An 18,027-nucleotide genomic window follows, 5' to 3' on the forward strand; every position below is an offset into this window, starting at 1 on the left:
TGACTGGGCCAAAGTTTTTGGAGGATCAGGAAAGACCTGATCATGAGAAAAGCTTTCTCCAAACGAGTCCCCAAATCCTGAGACCTCACTGCTTAGAAGAAACCAACAGCTGCAGAAAAAGGCACCAGGTCAGACGCCCGGACTATAGAGTTCTGCTGGTACAATGTGCCACAACTGCAGGACTGCTCATTATGGTCCTAACCCAGCACCTTAGTCTTTGCCCAAGGCCCTTGCCTGGCCTGGCTTTACAGTTTATTCCAGAACCCTAGACATACTGGACTCCCTCTTGCATGGGCCATTATCACTCCTTGGTGGTGGGTGTCACAATGGATCTGGGTAATGGCAAGGCTAGTTACAGTGGCCTCTTGGGCCACGTAAACCCTGTCATCAAGATGTAGGACAGTTAACTCAATTTTCCAAATCTTTTGAAAAGACTTCCGCTTCAATATTTTGTCTATAAAAGTCTGCGGGGACCCAGCACCTGCTTACTATTTGAATGCATTTTCAGCCCTGCCGTTCAATACGAGTACGGTGCAGGTTTTAAGCAGCAATCAATAGTTACATTAGCTATTTAGGTACCATAATTAAAAACACTCAGTTGCATTATAGCTATGACATCAACAGCCCACTCCCAAGATTATGGGGCCCATAACAGCAAGACATCAATAAAGCGCCCCAGAACGTTGTTCTTTCTTTGGAAAGTGGTTGTACACATTTGAGAGGCAGCAGAGAACTTCTATGCCCAAGATCAAGCCATTTAAAAAATAACCCACTTCATGGCGCCCCAATTACACTGGCATCATGCAAACAGAGATATAAACAGAGCAGCCATTAATCCCAATGGCAAAACAGCTTCCTTGTTACTCAGCTCTTGAGCAGAGGAAAAAAGTCAGTACAAAGCAGCTTTGTTTCAGTGCCACAAACCTTTCTCATGCAAGCCTCTCCTGCCTCCTGGAGTTCATTGTTTGTTGAGTTAAGTGCCTTGAAAAGCGCAGCAATGATTTTCTCTCTCGACTGCGGCAAATAATTGCAGGCAGCTAAGGCATCTGCAAAAATCAAAGGAAATTGAGCTTCCTTATTAAATGGAAATTCAAAAGGTTAAGAAACAACTCTTTTGTTTTTATTTCTATAACACTTCTTTGATTTCTTCCCAAATTACAGACGGCTTAACATGCTTTGCCAACAGCAACAGGCTTCAGAAGAGGGGGTGGTGGCAATCATTTGTAGTTTTACAAGTAGACGATTTCCAAAGCACATTTAGAATTCTGGACCATTCACCATGTGTGAAGAGAGGGAAAATGTTCCAGAAGAGGAGAGAATGGTGAATGACAAGTGGTGAAGAGAAACAGGCTGTGACCCGTTCCTGGCAGGTGAACATGGCCCCTGGCTCTGCCAATGAAATGGAATTAGTATTGCATGCTAATTTACTTAGCCAAACTTCCGATACCACAAAAAAAATAATACCTGCCCTGCAACACAAAAGCTTGCTAGCACAGAGAAGTCTTCAGCATATAGCAGCAGACAGCAAGGGAGATGAACATCACCAGGAAAGGTATTCCACAATCTGGGTGCAGCCACTGAGAAGGCCTCACTCAACTACGCTTCCACTATTGTCATGGCACAGAAGGATCTCTCTACTAGACTTTGAGAAGTGAGCAGCTTGATGCAAAATGAGGCGATCCCCAAGATATCCTAGACCCAAGTTATCCAGGACATAAAAGCCCACCGCCAAGACTTTTAAAGGCGCCCAAAAACAAGCTGCCAACCAGCGCTGTTGTTTCAGGGAAAGTATAATATAGTCTTCTTGAATGAGCAGCCACCAACATCCATGATGCCGCATTCTGGACCAATTGAGGTTTCCCAATACAGTGGTACCTTGGGTTACATACACTTCAAGGTTACAGACTCCGCTAACCCAGAAATAGTGCTTCAGGTTAAGAACTTTGCTTCAGGATAAGAACAGAAATCGGGCTCCGGCGGCGCAGCAGCAGCAGGAGGCCCTATTAGCTAAAGTGGTGCTTCAGGTTAAGAACAGTTTCAGGTTAAGAACGTACCTCCGGAACGAATTAAGTACTTAACCCAAGGTACCACTATATTCTCCAAAAGTGAGTTACAAGTCCCAACAGCCTTAGCAAGCCTAGCCAATGACCCAGGACAATGGGAACTGTGGTTCAGCAACAACTGGAAAACCAAAGGCTCCCCACTCCTGCACAAGTTCCTGGATTTGCTCCATGGCACCAGTTTTTAAAAGTGTATCAGCGAGAAGCAACGTCAGAGGAGACAATACCGAGCTAGGTGAACCAACAGTGTGACTCGGTTTAAGGGAGCCACGTACCGTATTTTTCGCACCATAGGACGCACTTTTTCCCTCCTAAAAAGCAAGGGAAAATGTGTGTGCGTCCTATGGAGCGAATGCAGGCTTTCGCTGAAGCCTGGAGAGTGAGAGGGGTCGGTGCGCACCGACTCCTCTCGCTCTCCAGGCTTCAGGAAGCTATCTGCTAGCAGAGGGAGACCCAGCTCTCCCACCGCTAGCGGAGCGCTGCATTAATCCCGAAGCTTGGGGCGTGCGGAGCTCAGCACGCCCCAAGCTTCTGGGTGCCGGCAAGGTCTCCGCTAGCCCTGGGAGAGCCCCGCGACGTCGCACGGCTCTCCCAGGGCTAGCGGACCACTGCGCTAATCCCGAAGCTTGGGGCGTGCGGAGCTCAGCACGCCCCAAGCTTCTGGGTGCCGGCAAGGTCTCCGCTAGCCCTGGGAGAGCCCCGCGACGTCGCGCGGCTCTCCCAGGGCTAGCGGACCACTGCGCTAATCCCGAAGTTTGGGGCGTGCGGAGCTGAGCGCGCCCCAAGCTTCTGGGTGCCGGCAAGGTCTCCGCTAGCCCTGGGAGAGCCCCGCGACGTCGCGCGGCTCTCCCAGGGCTAGCGGACCACTGCGCTAATCCCGAAGCTTGGGGCGTGCGGAGCTCAGCACGCCCCAAGCTTCTGGGTGCCGGCAAGGTCTCCGCTAGCCCTGGGAGAGCCCCGCGACGTCGCGCGGCTCTCCCAGGGCTAGCGGACCACTGCGCTAATCCCGAAGCTTGGGGCGTGCGGAGCTCAGCACGCCCCAAGCTTCTGGGTGCCGGCAAGGTCTCCGCTAGCCCTGGGAGAGCCCCGCGACGTCGCGCGGCTCTCCCAGGGCTAGCGGACCACTGCGCTAATCCCGAAGTTTGGGGCGTGCGGAGCTGAGCGCGCCCCAAGCTTCTGGGTGCTGGCAAGGTCTCCGCTAGCCCTGGGAGAGCCCCGCGACGTCGCGCGGCTCTCCCAGGGCTAGCGGACCACTGCGCTAATCCCGAAGTTTGGGGCGTGCGGAGCTGAGCGCGCCCCAAGCTTCTGGGTGCTGGCAAGGTCTCCGCTAGCCCTGGGAGAGCCCCGCGACGTCGCACGGCTCTCCCAGGGCTAGCGGACCACTGCGCTAATCCCGAAGCTTGGGGCGTGCGGAGCTCAGCACGCCCCAAGCTTCTGGGTGCCGGCAAGGTCTCCGCTAGCCCTGGGAGAGCCCCGCGACGTCGCGCGGCTCTCCCAGGGCTAGCGGACCACTGCGCTAATCCCGAAGTTTGGGGCGTGCGGAGCTCAGCGCGCCCTAAGCTTCTGGGTGCTGGCAAGGTCTCCGCTAGCCCTGGGAGAGCCCCGCGACGTCGCGGGGCTCTCCCAGGGCTAGCGGAGACCTTGCCGGCGCCCAGAAGCTTGGGGCACGCTGAGCTCCGCACGCCCCAAGCTTCGGGATTAGCGCTCCGCTAGCCGTGTCTAGGCTGCGGATAGCAGCCTGCTTCCCGGAGCGTCGGGCGCCCTGAAAGCAGAGCTCCCGGCGCTTTGGGAACACATCCGCAGCATGGGGACCCTTGCAGGAGCTCCCCGCAAGCTTCCCCACGCTGCGGATAGCAGCCTGCCGCCCGGCGGGTGGGGCACCCTGAAGCAGAGCGCCCCTCGCGCCAGGCATACATCCGCAGCGTGGGGAGCCCTGCAGCAGTTCCCCACAAGGCTCCCCAAGCTGCGGATAGCAGCCTGCCGCCCGGCGGGTAGGGCGCCCTGAAGCAGAGCGCCCCGCGCGCTAGGCAGACATCAGCCAGCCCCACAAGCTCGGGGGACAGCAGGGAGGCGCAGCGCCACTATCCCGCTGTTCCTCGACCTGGTTCGGTTTCCCTGACCTGCTTTTGGGGGGGAAATAAAGGGAAAATTTTTTTCCTTTATTTCCCCCCAAATAAACTAGGCGCGTCCTATGGTCCGGTGCGTCCAATCGTGCGAAAAATACGGTATGTTTATATAGTTAAGTTGGTGCTCAGCCTACTACTATGCTACAGATGCTACTGCAGGCTGCAGACATCCTTATATCTACAGGGCCCCATCCTTTTCCCACTACAGCATCAACCCTAGTGCTTTCTATACAATGCAGCATATAGCACCCGTATTCAAAGTCTTAATAAACTTACTCAGTGCTGCAATCCGAAGAGGTACCAATGACGGAAGACTCTTGTAGCAGGGCAATTTCATCAAAGCACAGTCTTCAGCCTCACATAAATTCAACAGCTGGAAGTGAAGATGGAAAAGGGTTGACTCCTTGTTTTGAGCCAGTGAGCTCTAAACACACTTTAAATGGTTTACCTGTCATTTTAACAAGGAACTTTGAAGCCAAACACAACCATTCACATTTCATTAACAAAAAAATACCAGGTGTTGCATTTTGGAAGGTTTTTCCCATCATTGTCCACTGTTTTAATTGACTAGACTGATGCACCCTGCCTTGTAATTACATAACTGCTCCAAATTGTTTACCTAAATATTGTCTCACATTACCTTTTTGTCCATTTTGAACCATTATTACAAACAATCAATCAGTGTGATAGTCCCAATTTTATTTATTTATTATTTTATAAAATTTATATACTGCTTGATTGTAGCAAAACGTCAAAGCAGTTTAGAGAAAATATAAAACAAAATTATCACTAAAACATCTACAACTATAATTTAAAACACACGGATCAAACCACAATAAAATAGACTAAAACAATTCAAAACTCCCAAAAAAATCCTTTCTAAACATCTGGGTAGCCCTTGTCTAAATAAAAATGTCTTCAGCAGGTGTCAAAAAGAACACAGTGAAGATATTTCAATTATCTGCATCTGATCCATATAAAAAGCAGATCAGAGCTGCTCATCGTAATTCTTTTAAAACTATGTGGTATATACAATGTCTGCCCATTAAAAAATGCATTTCACCTTACAAGAGGTTATTGTAAAGGATTTTTTTAAAAAAAAACCAACTTAAACTTCGCAAAATAAACAAGTATAGCGGCATCAGGAAGAAAAGCCAAGGCTTTCTGGCGAGGGCACATTATGAATGTCTAAATATAGTAACATTAATTAATTACAGCTGGTGAATGACAGATTTACTAAGCATACTTACACTTCTCACTTGTATCAGTTTTGCATTGTTTAAGAACTATGGTTCCCCCCCCAAAAAAATAATCCTGCTACTCTCAAGTGTATGTACATAGGGTGGTAGCCCAAAACTGCATCGTGGATAAACCCATGGAGACTAGTTTTAAAATTTGTGAACATAAAGACCAAAGGAAAGTACCTCTGTATAGAACACTTTGTGTTCTACAACATTTAGATCCATGGTGAAAAGTCTGGGTTGAAGTGTGGTGCAGAATGTGTTCCCCTCCATCAAACCAATCTGGGCATTTGCAGGTTGATGCCTAAGTAAGTGCTTTTTCGGAGGAACCATGTCTTGGAGGACCTAGAAAATAGCAGAGAGCATCAGAAGAGGGGTCTTGGTTTGTGTGGTCTAAACGCCACCTTTCTCAATCATCGCAGACTCTTCTTATATGCAGGATTATCAAACCCAAATTCAGGACACACAGTAAACATCACTCCCTCAATACAACCATCCACAATTAAACCCCCAAAGTCCCTCACTGGTTGCTATCATTAGATAACCCTATGTGCTGCTTCCATGACATACAAGGTCAAAATCATGACTAATCCTTTGTGCACTAATCATAGTATTTTAATCTTTCAAAATTCCTGTCATCACAAGATCATCAGACACAGCACAAAAGTGGATATAGCAAAGTATATGCAGAATGGAACACTGGTCCAAAGAAAAACAAGGCCTGAAAAGTAATCGCATGGGAGGATTCCCAGAATGTGCAGTGCAAAGAGAAATTCCACGTAAATCTCAAGAAAAGAAAATAAGCCAGAGTGGTTAGAGCAGGGCTAGAGAACCTGTACACCTCCAGATGCTGTTTGACTAACAACTTCAATCATCCCCAACAATGCTGGCTGGGGCAGATGGGAGTTTGAGACAAACAACATCCAGAGGTGCCCATGGATGAGCCATTCAAGCCCCTACAGAGACTTAGGACATTTATATCCCTCTTCCTTCCAAGGGCACCTAGGGCAGCAAGCACATCAGTGAATATAAAGAATACAAGTAAAAATAAAACCTAATACAAACTTCTAAAAACTATTTAAAACATTGAGCTCAATTGGAAATATCAAGCTAATCGGTATCTCTCAACCTACTTATCACACAAGGTTGTTGCGAGGATAAAATAGGGGAGGAAAAATGAGGTGTGCTGCCAAATGCTCATTCAAGGAAGGCTCGGATAAGCACCCGATGGAGAATATTTAGTTCATGGGCAAGCATGGCCAAGGAGATGGGACTCGGGAGACCTGAATGCAAAGCATGACTCAGCCAAGGGCTTCCTGGGGAACTCAGGAGCTATGCTTACCCAGCTGCACTTCTCGTATCACCTTTTCCAGGGAGTTATCACACAGATTAATACTGGATCAGTAATGAAAGGGCTTTAACATTGCATATGTACAACCTGTGATGTTAAACGATTATAGCCTCTCAGCCCAATAATCCTCCCAGGATTGTTAAAAGGATAAAATGAGCTCTTTGGAGGAAAAGGTGGTATGTAAATGTTAAAAAATAAATATATTTAATAAAATACAGCAGAATGAGGCAGCAGCATTCTGAACTGGCAGAGTAGACTGCAACTCTTAAGGCTGCAACATGGGGATTTCATGTTTGAATGCTCTCTCTTGTGAAAAGTCCCTGAAAGCAAAACACTGAGAACATCCAAGAGACAGATTCTAGCCAAGCCAATCCCCGCCCCCATTCTGGTGGTAATGATTTACTATTTACAAATTATAAATATGCTAGTTTTCTATTTCCATAGAGCTTTGTTTTTTCCAATAAGGAAGCATTGTGAAATGTGACTCCTCACCAGCACATTGCGGTGGTACAGTTCACACTGCTATCTCAGCATGCTGCATGTGTCAATCAGGTCACAGACAATTAAACATTAACAGGCTATCTCACCTCTTTATGCGGCTCCATGATCACAGTGACGCTTTTCCCCGTGACTTGGGCAAGCACCTGCAAGGAGTGCATCGCTTGCTTCCTTACAGTGGAGTTTGGAGAGGTCACCTCCCGCACCAGGTCATGGGTCACGTGATGGAAAGACTTTTCCTGGGCCGAGAGGATGTCTTCTGTTTTCTCTTCATCTTTCAGAGGAGTCGCGCACCTGATCAGGAGCTGTTCCAGGGTGGTTTTGGCCATAGCAACTGCTCCATTCGAAACCTATGCAGGTTGCAGAAGTGTCAGTGTGTTGCCAACGCAAACTAATGAGCAACGCTGGAGTACCAAATTCAACAGTGAAGTGACCAGCTTGCAAAAACATTCCTGCTTGAACGTGGATTGGAAACTTTACACAGAGGACCAGTGTGGTCACCCACTTTCTCAAAGGGCCCATCGCCATCAGGACCACCACCCCTGAAACTGTCAGAGCCATGGTGCAACACAGCTGTTTGCTGCTGCCACCACCAGCCAATTAATCCCAGTTCCCCTCCTGCCTGCAGTTGCGTTTGCCCAGCATCTGCTATTTGTCGCGGGCATCGTATCATGATGGGAGATTGTGCCCATGATGCTATTATTACGGGAGCCAAGCTGGTACTCAGCTCTATGCCACAGCTACCATGTTAAATTCACCAAGATGCAATACCCAACATCTGCACTACGTTTTGGGAAACCTTAACATGGCAGCCAATCCTGCAGAATGGAGCCAAGCGCCAATCTGGTTCCACTAAGAGGCACCACTGCCCACTGCTGCTGGATAAACACATGGGAAAGGAGGAGTCAGTGACAAAAGAAGCAGGAAGCAGCCATGCCAGGCAGGCAGAAGTAGCACCAGGCATGGAAGTCAGACTGGTGCTGGACAGAGGGCCAATGATAGCAGCTTGTGCTGGCTACACAGATACCGTATTTTTCGCCCTATAGGACGCACTTTTTCCCCTCCAAAAATGAAGGGGAAATGTGTGTGCGTCCTATGGGGCGAATGCAGGCTTTTGCTGAAGCCTGGAGAGCAAGAGGCGTCGGTGTGCACCGACCCCTCTCTCTCTCCAGGCTTCAGGAAGCTCTGCGCAACCCTTGGGAGACCGGCGCAAGCTTCCCCCGACCCCAGCCCCCAGAACAGCCTGCTATCCGCAAGCCTAGGGAGCCGCGCCGGGCTCCCAAGGGTTGCGCAGAGCTGCCTGCATTCCGAAGCCTGGCGCATGCTGAAGAGCGCGCCCGGACTTCGCGCAGCTCTCCGCAAGCCTGGGGAGACCGGCGCGGCTCCCTAGGCTTGCGGATAGCAGGCTGTTCTGGGGGCTGGGGTCAGGGGAAGCTCAGGCTTCCCCTGCGCCAGCCCCATGCCTGGGGGGAAAATAATTTTTTTTATTTATTGCCCCCCCAAAAAAACTAGGTGTGTCCTATGGGGCAGTGCGCCCTATGGGGCGAAAAATACAGTACATTTCCAAAGCCAGAATGAATTGGTGGTTTAATGTTTCCAAGGTGAGATGTCAAAGCACACCTCATCAGTAAAGTGGAAGTGTCTGGGTGCAGAGCACATGACAAAACCTCACTCAGTGAAGTTCAGTTATCTTTAAAAGTCTTGCTTATCCAATTCCATGCTGTTTTTCTTCCCCATGTTTAGTCATACTGAAACACTGCTATTTAGCAACTGAACGCTTCCCTAGTTTTCCATGCAACCAAAAATAGTAATTACACATACGAAGTTGAAAGAGAAAAAGGCAGGTCCGCATGTAGCGGATTCGATGCTCGTTTTAATCTGGATTCGTAAAATCTCTTTCCTCGCAGGAGTACTGGTGCCTCTCGCCTTCTTTGAACCCTGATGAGGGACACAAAGGCTGACAAACCTTTCCATTTAACCAGATTTTGAAGGCACGGGTTAAGGCTGACTTCAACTCCTTTTTAGCCTTTAACTATGGTTAACAATAATGCAATATACCCCTTAACAGTGGTGAAGGGAAGAGACAGAAATGTGATCCCAAGACAGAAGAAAGTGCCCGTGTCTGATATCTTAATCGTGGTTAAACGGGGGCCACTATCACATCCCTGCATAGTGCTGGTCAAGCAATCTCAGGCCCAACAACACACCTGTGAAACAGGAATGATGCTGACTTCACTCACGGTGAATGCCTACTGAGAACGAGCCAGATGAATCTACCATGTCCTTCATGGTAAAAATCATACAACTATTAAGCATCTGTGTAAGAACCTCCAAGTTCTCCACCAGTTTTCAGTGAGAAGTATCATTACAGAAGCTCAATGCAATGGTGAAAAAAAGCAGGCGATAAGCCGTCTGGACAGGGACCAAAACTCAGTCATAGAGCTCTACATGCTGAAGGTCCAGGGCTCAACCCCCAGCACCACCGGGAAGTAAACCAGTAAAAGATACTATGGAGAGCTACTACCAGTCAATGCAGGCAACAGTGGACTAGATGGACCAACCATTGGTCCAAGCAGCTTCCTATAATTGATATGAGTCTTAAATACCTCTCCTGTTAGGTCCATCATGACAAACAGCAGCGCCTTGAGGAAAGTCTGTTGATTCTGGAGAACCCAAATGAGAGGCAGCCGCTCCATGAGAAATTTGATGGACACCACTCCCCCGAGCTTCGCGTACCAGGCTTGTTCATAGCAACAAGCGCACAGCCGCTCCACGATGTAGGAGAACAAGGGAAGCTGGCAAGCCTAGAGGGTTAAGGAAAGAACCAAGCAAATGTGCATCAGTCAGCAAGGGACTGGGTTGTTCAAAGCAAGATCGCATCTGCAAAGCTGGAAGTGAGCTTCGTTACCCTTTCCTTTGATCCCAGGATGATGCTGGCAACATCAAATATCACGGCTAGCGCCACCTCTCCAATTTTGCAGAGCTCTTTCTCCTCGTACGCCATGCAGATGGCGATGGCATCGATAAGCACCAAGGGATCCATGCCTTTGGATCCGTTTTCTTCACTGTGGAACATGGCCGTGCTGGGCTGGCTTCCAACCTGGTAACACTGAAGCAAGAATGGACCTGGGATTTATAGTAAGGCGGGGAAGAGGAGGAAGCAGAAAACAAGGAGGCTTCAATTAGATGAGAAGGAAAGAGCAGCCCTGCTGGTCAGAATAAAGGTCCACCTGGTTCAGTCTCCTGATCTCCCCGGACCGCGGGTATAACCAAATGCTTCCAGGAAGCCCACAAGGAATGAGTGAAGGCATTGGCAACTGCTGCCCAGAGGTATACTGCGTAGGACCATGGAGGCCCAACTTAGCCATTGTGGCCAAGAGTTGTTGCCAGGCTGGGTAAATACCTTTTAAAGCCATTGATGCCATTGGCCTCTGCCATATCTTGTGGCAGTGGATTCCACAAATCAACCCCACATGGTGCAAAGAAGCCCTTTTTCTTGCCCATCCCAAATCTGCAGTCAATTACATTGGGTGATCAATTTCTTTGATGGCAAAGACGCGAAGGAGTCCGCTCCATTTACTTCCTCCACACCATACCTAAATACCATAAACTGTTACTGTCATAGACCTCCCCACCCACCCAAAAAATTATGTACAGTGATATCTTGTGTTGCGTAACCTCTAGGTTACAGAATCTTTGGGTTACGACTGCGGCAAACCCAGAAATGTATACTTCCGGTTTTCACCGCGCACGTATGTGCACAAGCGCTCAACTGCGCCCCGCACATGCGCAGAAGAACTCAATTGTACCCCGTGCGTGTGCAGAAGGGCACCTCTGGTTATGAAGTTTTCAGGATACGGCCAGGCCTCCAGAACGGATCCTGTTCGTAACCGGAGGTACCACTGTATTCCTCTTAACTGCCATTTATCATAACAATTTCAGGCACCATACAATAGTGTGAATGGCACCATTCACAGAAACTAATTAAAACCGGGTATCAACAACATGCACTTAATGACCTGAAAAAGAATGATATCTTCGCCTGAAAACAAAACTGCCGTGCTTTTACTCCAGGCTTCTTGTTAAAGAGTCACCAACCTGCTGCCCTCCAGAGGCTGTTCTGGCTAGGGCTGATGGGAGCTGTAGTCCATCAACATCTAGAGGGCACCAGGTTGGTGATGGCTGGCCCAACATTTACTTACCGCACTGCTGGGCAACTGCCACCATGGTGTAATGCCGAATTAAGCTGGCTACAAATGGAAGAGCGCTGGGACGCAAGTCTTTGATCACTGCCGACATGAACGCCCCTGTCAACGCCTGCTCAAACGTCTTACGGGCAGGTGTGTCCTGGGCTTTGTACCGATGGGAAATGATTACGCTGGGAATCGACTTCTCAGTAAAGCTGCAAAAAGCAAAACGAATCAACAATTTTACAGATTTACTTTAACTGAGAGAGAACATTTTGTTCTGATCGAGGGATGAGCAGTTCATCTGAAACCACATCCAATGTGTCCTGTGCCACAAGGACGCACTGAGGAAATGCAGCTCACAGAATCGCCGAATTGTAGAACTGTAGCTCAGCATCAGGAGAACTGTAGAACTGTAGCTTAGGATCAGGATCAGGCCACAGCTGATGCTAGCCATCTGAATCTGATGCTCAAAACCATGGCAAACGTGTCAAGGCTTGCAACCAAATAGTATGGATACAGCAAAGAGAGTTTGTGTTCACTTACCCAGAGCTCAAAAGGGTTAACGGGAGCACCAAGCTGAAGTCTTACATGATAGGCTAATTTCATCCCGAGGATTTACTATCAAAATGTCTACTGCATCATCTAAATGCCTGAAACTGGTTTTAAATAGGAACAGTAATTCCCTGAGTAACTCAAGTTTTGCAATAAAAAACATCAATCTGTTTACTAATAGTGCAAGTTCAGTGCCTAATAGAATGAGCTTTCAACCAGGAAATCCCCCATCCAAACCTTGCCTCCACCACAAACTCAACAAATAGCCTTGGGCAAAGGAATAGATCTCAGCCTCAGTCCCTTATTTATAATAATAACGGGACAGTGTTGTTGAGCTTTCCATAAGGCTGTTGTAAGGAATACTGAACTAATAACGCATATGAAGCATTCTGAATGTTCTAAAATGCAAGAAAAGTGTTCAGTAACATAGTTCGGTTGGACACCATCTGTTTCACATGCAGATGGCCCCAGGTTCATTCCCTGGCATCTCCAGGTAGGGCTAGGAGAAAAGACTTCCTTAAACCCTGGAATGCTGCTGCCAGTCAGTGCAGACAGTACAAGGTATAGGTTCCTTTGTACTACAAGATGTTCATTGTCCCTGGCTGCCATTAAAGTCCTCCATAGGCAAGTGTTATCAGTTCCAGGGAATTAGGGGGTCTATTCTTTCCTTTTAACAGTGATTCAAGCTCAATTCCAGGGATCCATTTACCACCCTCTGGCAAGCATGACAAGACATTCAGCCATGAACCTGAGAAGGACCAGGGTATTGCCCCCTGATCAGTGTGTCTGATCAGCAACCCGTGTGCTTTCTGCATCCAGGTTTGTCATCTCTTTCCCCACCTATTTATTTCCTTCTATCTCAACACTGCAGAGTTACACTACAAATCACCCAAACCACCAAACCTGTTTGGTTGTGTACAATGTTATTCCAACTCAGAACCAGACCCACTGAAATTAATGAGCATGACTAATGTTGGCCCATTAATTTCAAAGGGTCTACTCCGAGTAACACTCACTTAAGAGACGACCCTCTGTAGAATGCAACCCCCAAGAACTAGGCGCAGCCTTAATTTTGCAAGCCATCATAAAATAATCTTACTTCGGATGGGCAAGAAGCTGATACAAAGCATGCTTGTTATCATCCAGGCTCATCATGGCCACCAAGAAGCATTTGATCACCTCCCAGGCCTGCCTCCGGTAGTATGGCTCTGTGTTCGCACTCTTCAAGCAGTCCAAGGCAGTCTCGATGGCCTAAAACAATGGAAGTAATTTGCTTCAGTAAACCGTAAGAACAAAAAAGGTGATGCATTTTAGAAGCTGCCTAGCTAAAAAATTGCACAAGCTTCTGTGATGCCCGCTGGCTTAGATCAGTGGTCCCCAAACATTTTCTCCCCCAGACCACTTGAAAATTGCTGACCGTCTTTTCTTTTCCCCGCTGCCAGTTCTAAAAACTACAATGTGCTGTGCCAGTGTTTATTATTTTTAATTGTATTTTTATTGCGTCTTTGTTTTGCACATTGAATTTTATTGTATTACAATTTGAATTCTGAAGGGTCTTCAGACCACAGTCTGGGAAACCCTGACTTCAGTATCTTTAAGAGGGGATTACATTACAAAGTCACATGCAAGGGCACCCTTCTAGGCGGCAACCACAAAAAATGGTGAGGAGCACAGCACTATGAACTACAATGTATTGATAATGAGAAGAGTTTACAATAAAATAGACAAAATAATGAATACATTTGCAAGGCTTACAGTGAACCACAAAGCACAAAAATTACTGAAGGATGCTCTAAGCAACTGACAAATATAATTACACTTGCAAAGTATACATTTCACAGTGACAAACCGTACTGCACAAGAATTATTATTGCACTGAAGAATGTTCTAAGCAGCTGACGTTTCAGCTGCTTAGAGCTTTCTTCGGCACAACAATAATAAAAACAGCACCAATAATTATAATATAATAATAAAGTATGTTTTGTACTGAAGGGCTCACTGTAAGCCTTGCTGGGACGTACATTTTGCAAGTGTAATGATATTTTGTCTACTTTATTGTAAACTCTTCTCGTTATCAATTTCTTGTTGGTCACAGTCATACGCTCTTCAGCATTTTTTGTTTGTTTATTTGTTTGTTTGTTTAAAAGAGGATTAGACAAATTAGATGACTATCAGCAGATGTGATAAGCAAATGGAATTCCCAAGTTCAGAAGATGTATATGGCTTGAATATCAGCTGCTAGAGAGCAACATTGCATGCTTTGAGTGTAGATTGCCTAAGAGTGTAACAAAAGCCCTGCTGATGCAGGCCAATGGCCCATCCAACATCCTGCTCTCACGGTGACCAACCAGATGCATGATGGGAAACCCTCAAGCAAGACTTGAGCGCAAGATCACTCTTCCCAATCCTGCGGTTTCCAGCAACTGGTATTCAGAAGCATTACTGCCTCCGACTGTGGAGATAAGAGCATCAACATGGTGGCTGGTTCTTCTTCTTTGGCGATCACTCCTAGCCGAGTAAGACTGTCTTCCATAAACACAATTTTAACAATAAGTTCGTAAGTGGCTGTGGAGGCCAATTCTGGATCCACACATCCTTCCACAGTGGGGACATTGGTTTCCAGGCGGGAGTTGATCATGGTGTGGATTTGCCAAGCATACCTTCCTCTTAGCACGTTTCTCCCTTTTGTCCTGAGTTCGAGTGTCTTCAAAGCCCATGACACCTTTGGTAAAGGCTGTTCTCCAACTGGAGCGCTCGCAGGCCAGTGTTTCCCAGTTGTCAGTGTTTATACTACATTTTTTTAGATTTGCCTCGAGACAGTCTTTAAACCTCTTTTGTTGACCACCAGCATTGCGCTTTCCATTTTTAAGTTCGGAATAAATTAGTTGCTTTGGAAGATGATCATCAGGCATCTGCACAACATGACCAGTCCAACGAAGTTGATGTTGAAGAATCATTGCTTCAACACTGGTGATCTTTACTTCTTCGAGTACACTGATATTAGTTCGCCTGTCTTCCCAAGTAATGTGTAAAATTTTTCAGAGACACCGTTGAAGGAATCTTTCAAGGAGCTGGAGATGGCGTTTATAAGTGGTCCATGTTTCACAAGCATATAGTAAGGTTGGTAGTACAATAGCTTGGTAAACAAGCATTTTGGTTTCCCTGCAAATGTCCCGGTCCTCAGGCTGGTAGCTACTGATAGCCTTATCATCTATGAATTTGTCTAATCCTCTTTTAAAGGCATCCAGGGTTACAGCACAACTTTGTGGGAGCAAGGTTCATAGTTTAACTCTGCTTTCTTTTGTCTGTCCCATAAATACCTGGAAGGACCTTTGATCCAGCAATACTAAACATAAAACTGAGATCTGAAGTCACTGAGATACACACACAAAATGTACAATGCTGTTTTCTCGATTTAGGTACAGAAAGGTCCACAAAGGAATCTAGAAGCTTAGGAACATTTGCTCCTTCCTCCTGCTCTGCACCGACTTCAGCTGCAATTGCTTCACGCTCTTCCTTGCGGTGTGGCAAAGGTTTGCTCTCCAAAATGGTTCCCTTACAAGCCTTCTCAGAAGAGTTAAAGAGAAAGTGAGCCAAGCACTTTGCACACACTGTAAATGGCAAAATGCTGCTTTAAGCATCTCATAAGGAAAATCAAACTTTTGTACAAAAAACCTTGCGCGACAGCAAAAAAGCACTCTATACATTAGACTCAGGAAAGGCATCTTGGAGTCTGAGACCAACTTAATGACAATTTATAGGAGTCCTTTCACGGCAACCACTCTGTGAAGCTCCAGGGCTCATGGTTTTGCCGACCCAAGGCAACCCAATAAAAGTTATCATCTCGACTTACTCTCTGATTTAATACACATGCACACACAAGTATGTTTTTGCTCCAAGATGAAGAAAGCAGGCACCCAGAATAGGACATTGATCAAATGTAATCCAGCTGAAAAATTCATCTGAGAGCCATGAAATAAGAAATTTCATTGCCTAACTGATTGTGAAAGGAAATCCAATCATCCATGCTTAAATGCTGGAGATAAAATTATGCAGATAAAAGTGACCTTTGAATGCTAAGGACTCACCCCCCCCCCAAACAACAGAACCACTCTTGTTTGCAGGGGGGGGGGAATAGTATTTCCAGCCATGAATGAAACTGGTCGCTTGCCTCTCCTACACAACCTTTCTCAAGTTTTCAATAAAAAAAACAATGAGTTTTCCACAGACCACTGAGGTGGAACTTCTCTCACTATACAAGGCTAACACGAAAGATGGATTTCTTCTGTTGGCACTTCATTCCAATTCTGGAGAGATCAACTGTTTTTACTCCCAGCTCTGTGAATGCATAGTGTAAACAGAGATTGCTTCCTACTCAACCCGAAAAAGCTGGCAGGAATTTTATTTAGTATGGGCATATCTACAGCACTTTTCATTTTATGGCTGTCTATGCAAAGACAGATTTCTAGTCTATATTCAAAGTAAAATAATGGTGTAGTTGAATTCAGAACTGCAGAGACGTAATGCAAAGGGGGAGAAAAATTTAGCCAGAAAGGTTTCACTTACTGTCTGGCAACAATGAGGTGAAAATATCCTGTCTTGGCGCAACAGGATAATTAGTCCTATTTATAAAAAGCATTAATGGCGAGGAAGAGAAGAGGCCAAATTGGATCAAAGCTGAGACATTGTGACCTGCCAAATGCTGTTAAGTGATTCAAGAGTTCACAGCCGGGATGCAAGCCCAACAACAAAAATATGCAAGCTAAAATATACCCATCATTTAAGTGGCAGGTTCTGTTGGATTAATTTGCAAGAAAGCTCAAACCAAGTAAGTATTTAACAACTAACACTACACACACAAACACGAAATTGTTTGCCTTAGTCTACTATGTCCTAAATACAGACTCAGAAATTTTATAGGCCACAGCAGGATTCTCCTCTCACCACCATTACAATGCCCTTTTGAGCTGATCATAGTTTTCACTATGATGGCAGAAAGAGATGAGCTACAGGCATAAGCTCCATACCTATGCAACAATGGATTTTAGATGGGTCTCAAGTATAATGGAATCATCATGCAGCCCACACAGACTTAATACAACAATCCTAAACATACTTTCTAAGAAGCAAGCTCCATTTAACAACTTCATGTTTCACAAAGGTTGCAACAGGCATCAACAGGATCTTAAGGAATTTCTGTAGCATAAGTAGTCTCTTGTCGGCAGCTGATGGAACAGACTTCCTCAAGATGGAGCCTTCCTGATGCTTCTAATACTGCTCCCAGCAGGGCCAAAGGTCAGGGATGATAGGAATTGCAATCGGAAAACATTGGGAAAGCACCAATTTGGAAATGGCTGCAGCAGAAGCCCTTCTAGAATATTTGTGGAAAGGGAATTATTTTGCTATTAGCATAAATATTAAACCTTACCTTCTCCATTGGGAGCTGGATCGATGCTTTGCAGTCGGAGAACTCCGCCGTAATACTGGGGCCTTGAATCTCCGTCACGACATACTGCAACTTCTGAGACTCCTTCAGCATTTTTCTGTTGCTTCCACCGAACTTGCCAAGCACACGATAAGCAACATGGGAAATGTTCTCTGCTGGATTGCGCAGTGTCCGCCACAAAGCCTTGAGAAAAAGTTTTAAAACATCCATGTGTAGTTCAGAACAATGTTGGTTCAAAAGAATGCCATATGCTGTACTTTTTTAATTTTGACAGTGAATCCTGGAAGACCTGCTCACTGCCTTGCAGGCCTTTTCCCACCTGCCCTGGAATGGTGGGGCCCTGACTGATTCAGCTGCAAAAGCTGAGTCTGCTGAACAGACTCTAGAGTTGGGATATTGTTTAGGGGGCTTTGTGGCGGTGACTGGGGGGGGGTAGTTTCTGTTATTAATTCTTTGTATCTTTAGTTTACACTTTGTGTGGAAATTGTTCAGTTTGGTTGTGTATCTTTTTCATGCTTTATTCATTGCTTCTGATTACTTTCATTACGTTGCAATTATGAATC

At 46.4% G+C, this 18,027-nt stretch overlaps 1 protein-coding gene across 4 annotated transcripts in view; it reads right to left on the bottom strand.

Moving 5' to 3' along the window:
* TRRAP (transformation/transcription domain associated protein) overlaps nucleotides 1–18,027 on the bottom strand; it is a 176,230-nt gene that overhangs the window by 133,464 nt on the left and 24,739 nt on the right. For all 4 annotated transcript variants that reach the window (XM_081169303.1, XM_081169302.1, XM_081169300.1 and 1 more), the window contains exons 21-29: nucleotides 17,447–17,647; nucleotides 13,118–13,269; nucleotides 11,479–11,678; nucleotides 10,185–10,402; nucleotides 9,883–10,080; nucleotides 7,366–7,626; nucleotides 5,611–5,772; nucleotides 4,463–4,559; nucleotides 925–1,046 (exon numbers count right to left, since the gene is read on the bottom strand). In XM_081169303.1, coding sequence (XP_081025429.1) covers nucleotides 925–1,046; nucleotides 4,463–4,559; nucleotides 5,611–5,772; nucleotides 7,366–7,626; nucleotides 9,883–10,080; nucleotides 10,185–10,402; nucleotides 11,479–11,678; nucleotides 13,118–13,269; nucleotides 17,447–17,647 — 1,611 coding nt within the window. The remainder of the gene's footprint in view (nucleotides 1–924; nucleotides 1,047–4,462; nucleotides 4,560–5,610; nucleotides 5,773–7,365; nucleotides 7,627–9,882; nucleotides 10,081–10,184; nucleotides 10,403–11,478; nucleotides 11,679–13,117; nucleotides 13,270–17,446; nucleotides 17,648–18,027) is intronic.

Source organism: Podarcis bocagei (assembly GCF_964188305.1).
Source record: "Podarcis bocagei genome assembly, chromosome: 14".
Taxonomy (NCBI): domain Eukaryota; kingdom Metazoa; phylum Chordata; class Lepidosauria; order Squamata; family Lacertidae; genus Podarcis; species Podarcis bocagei.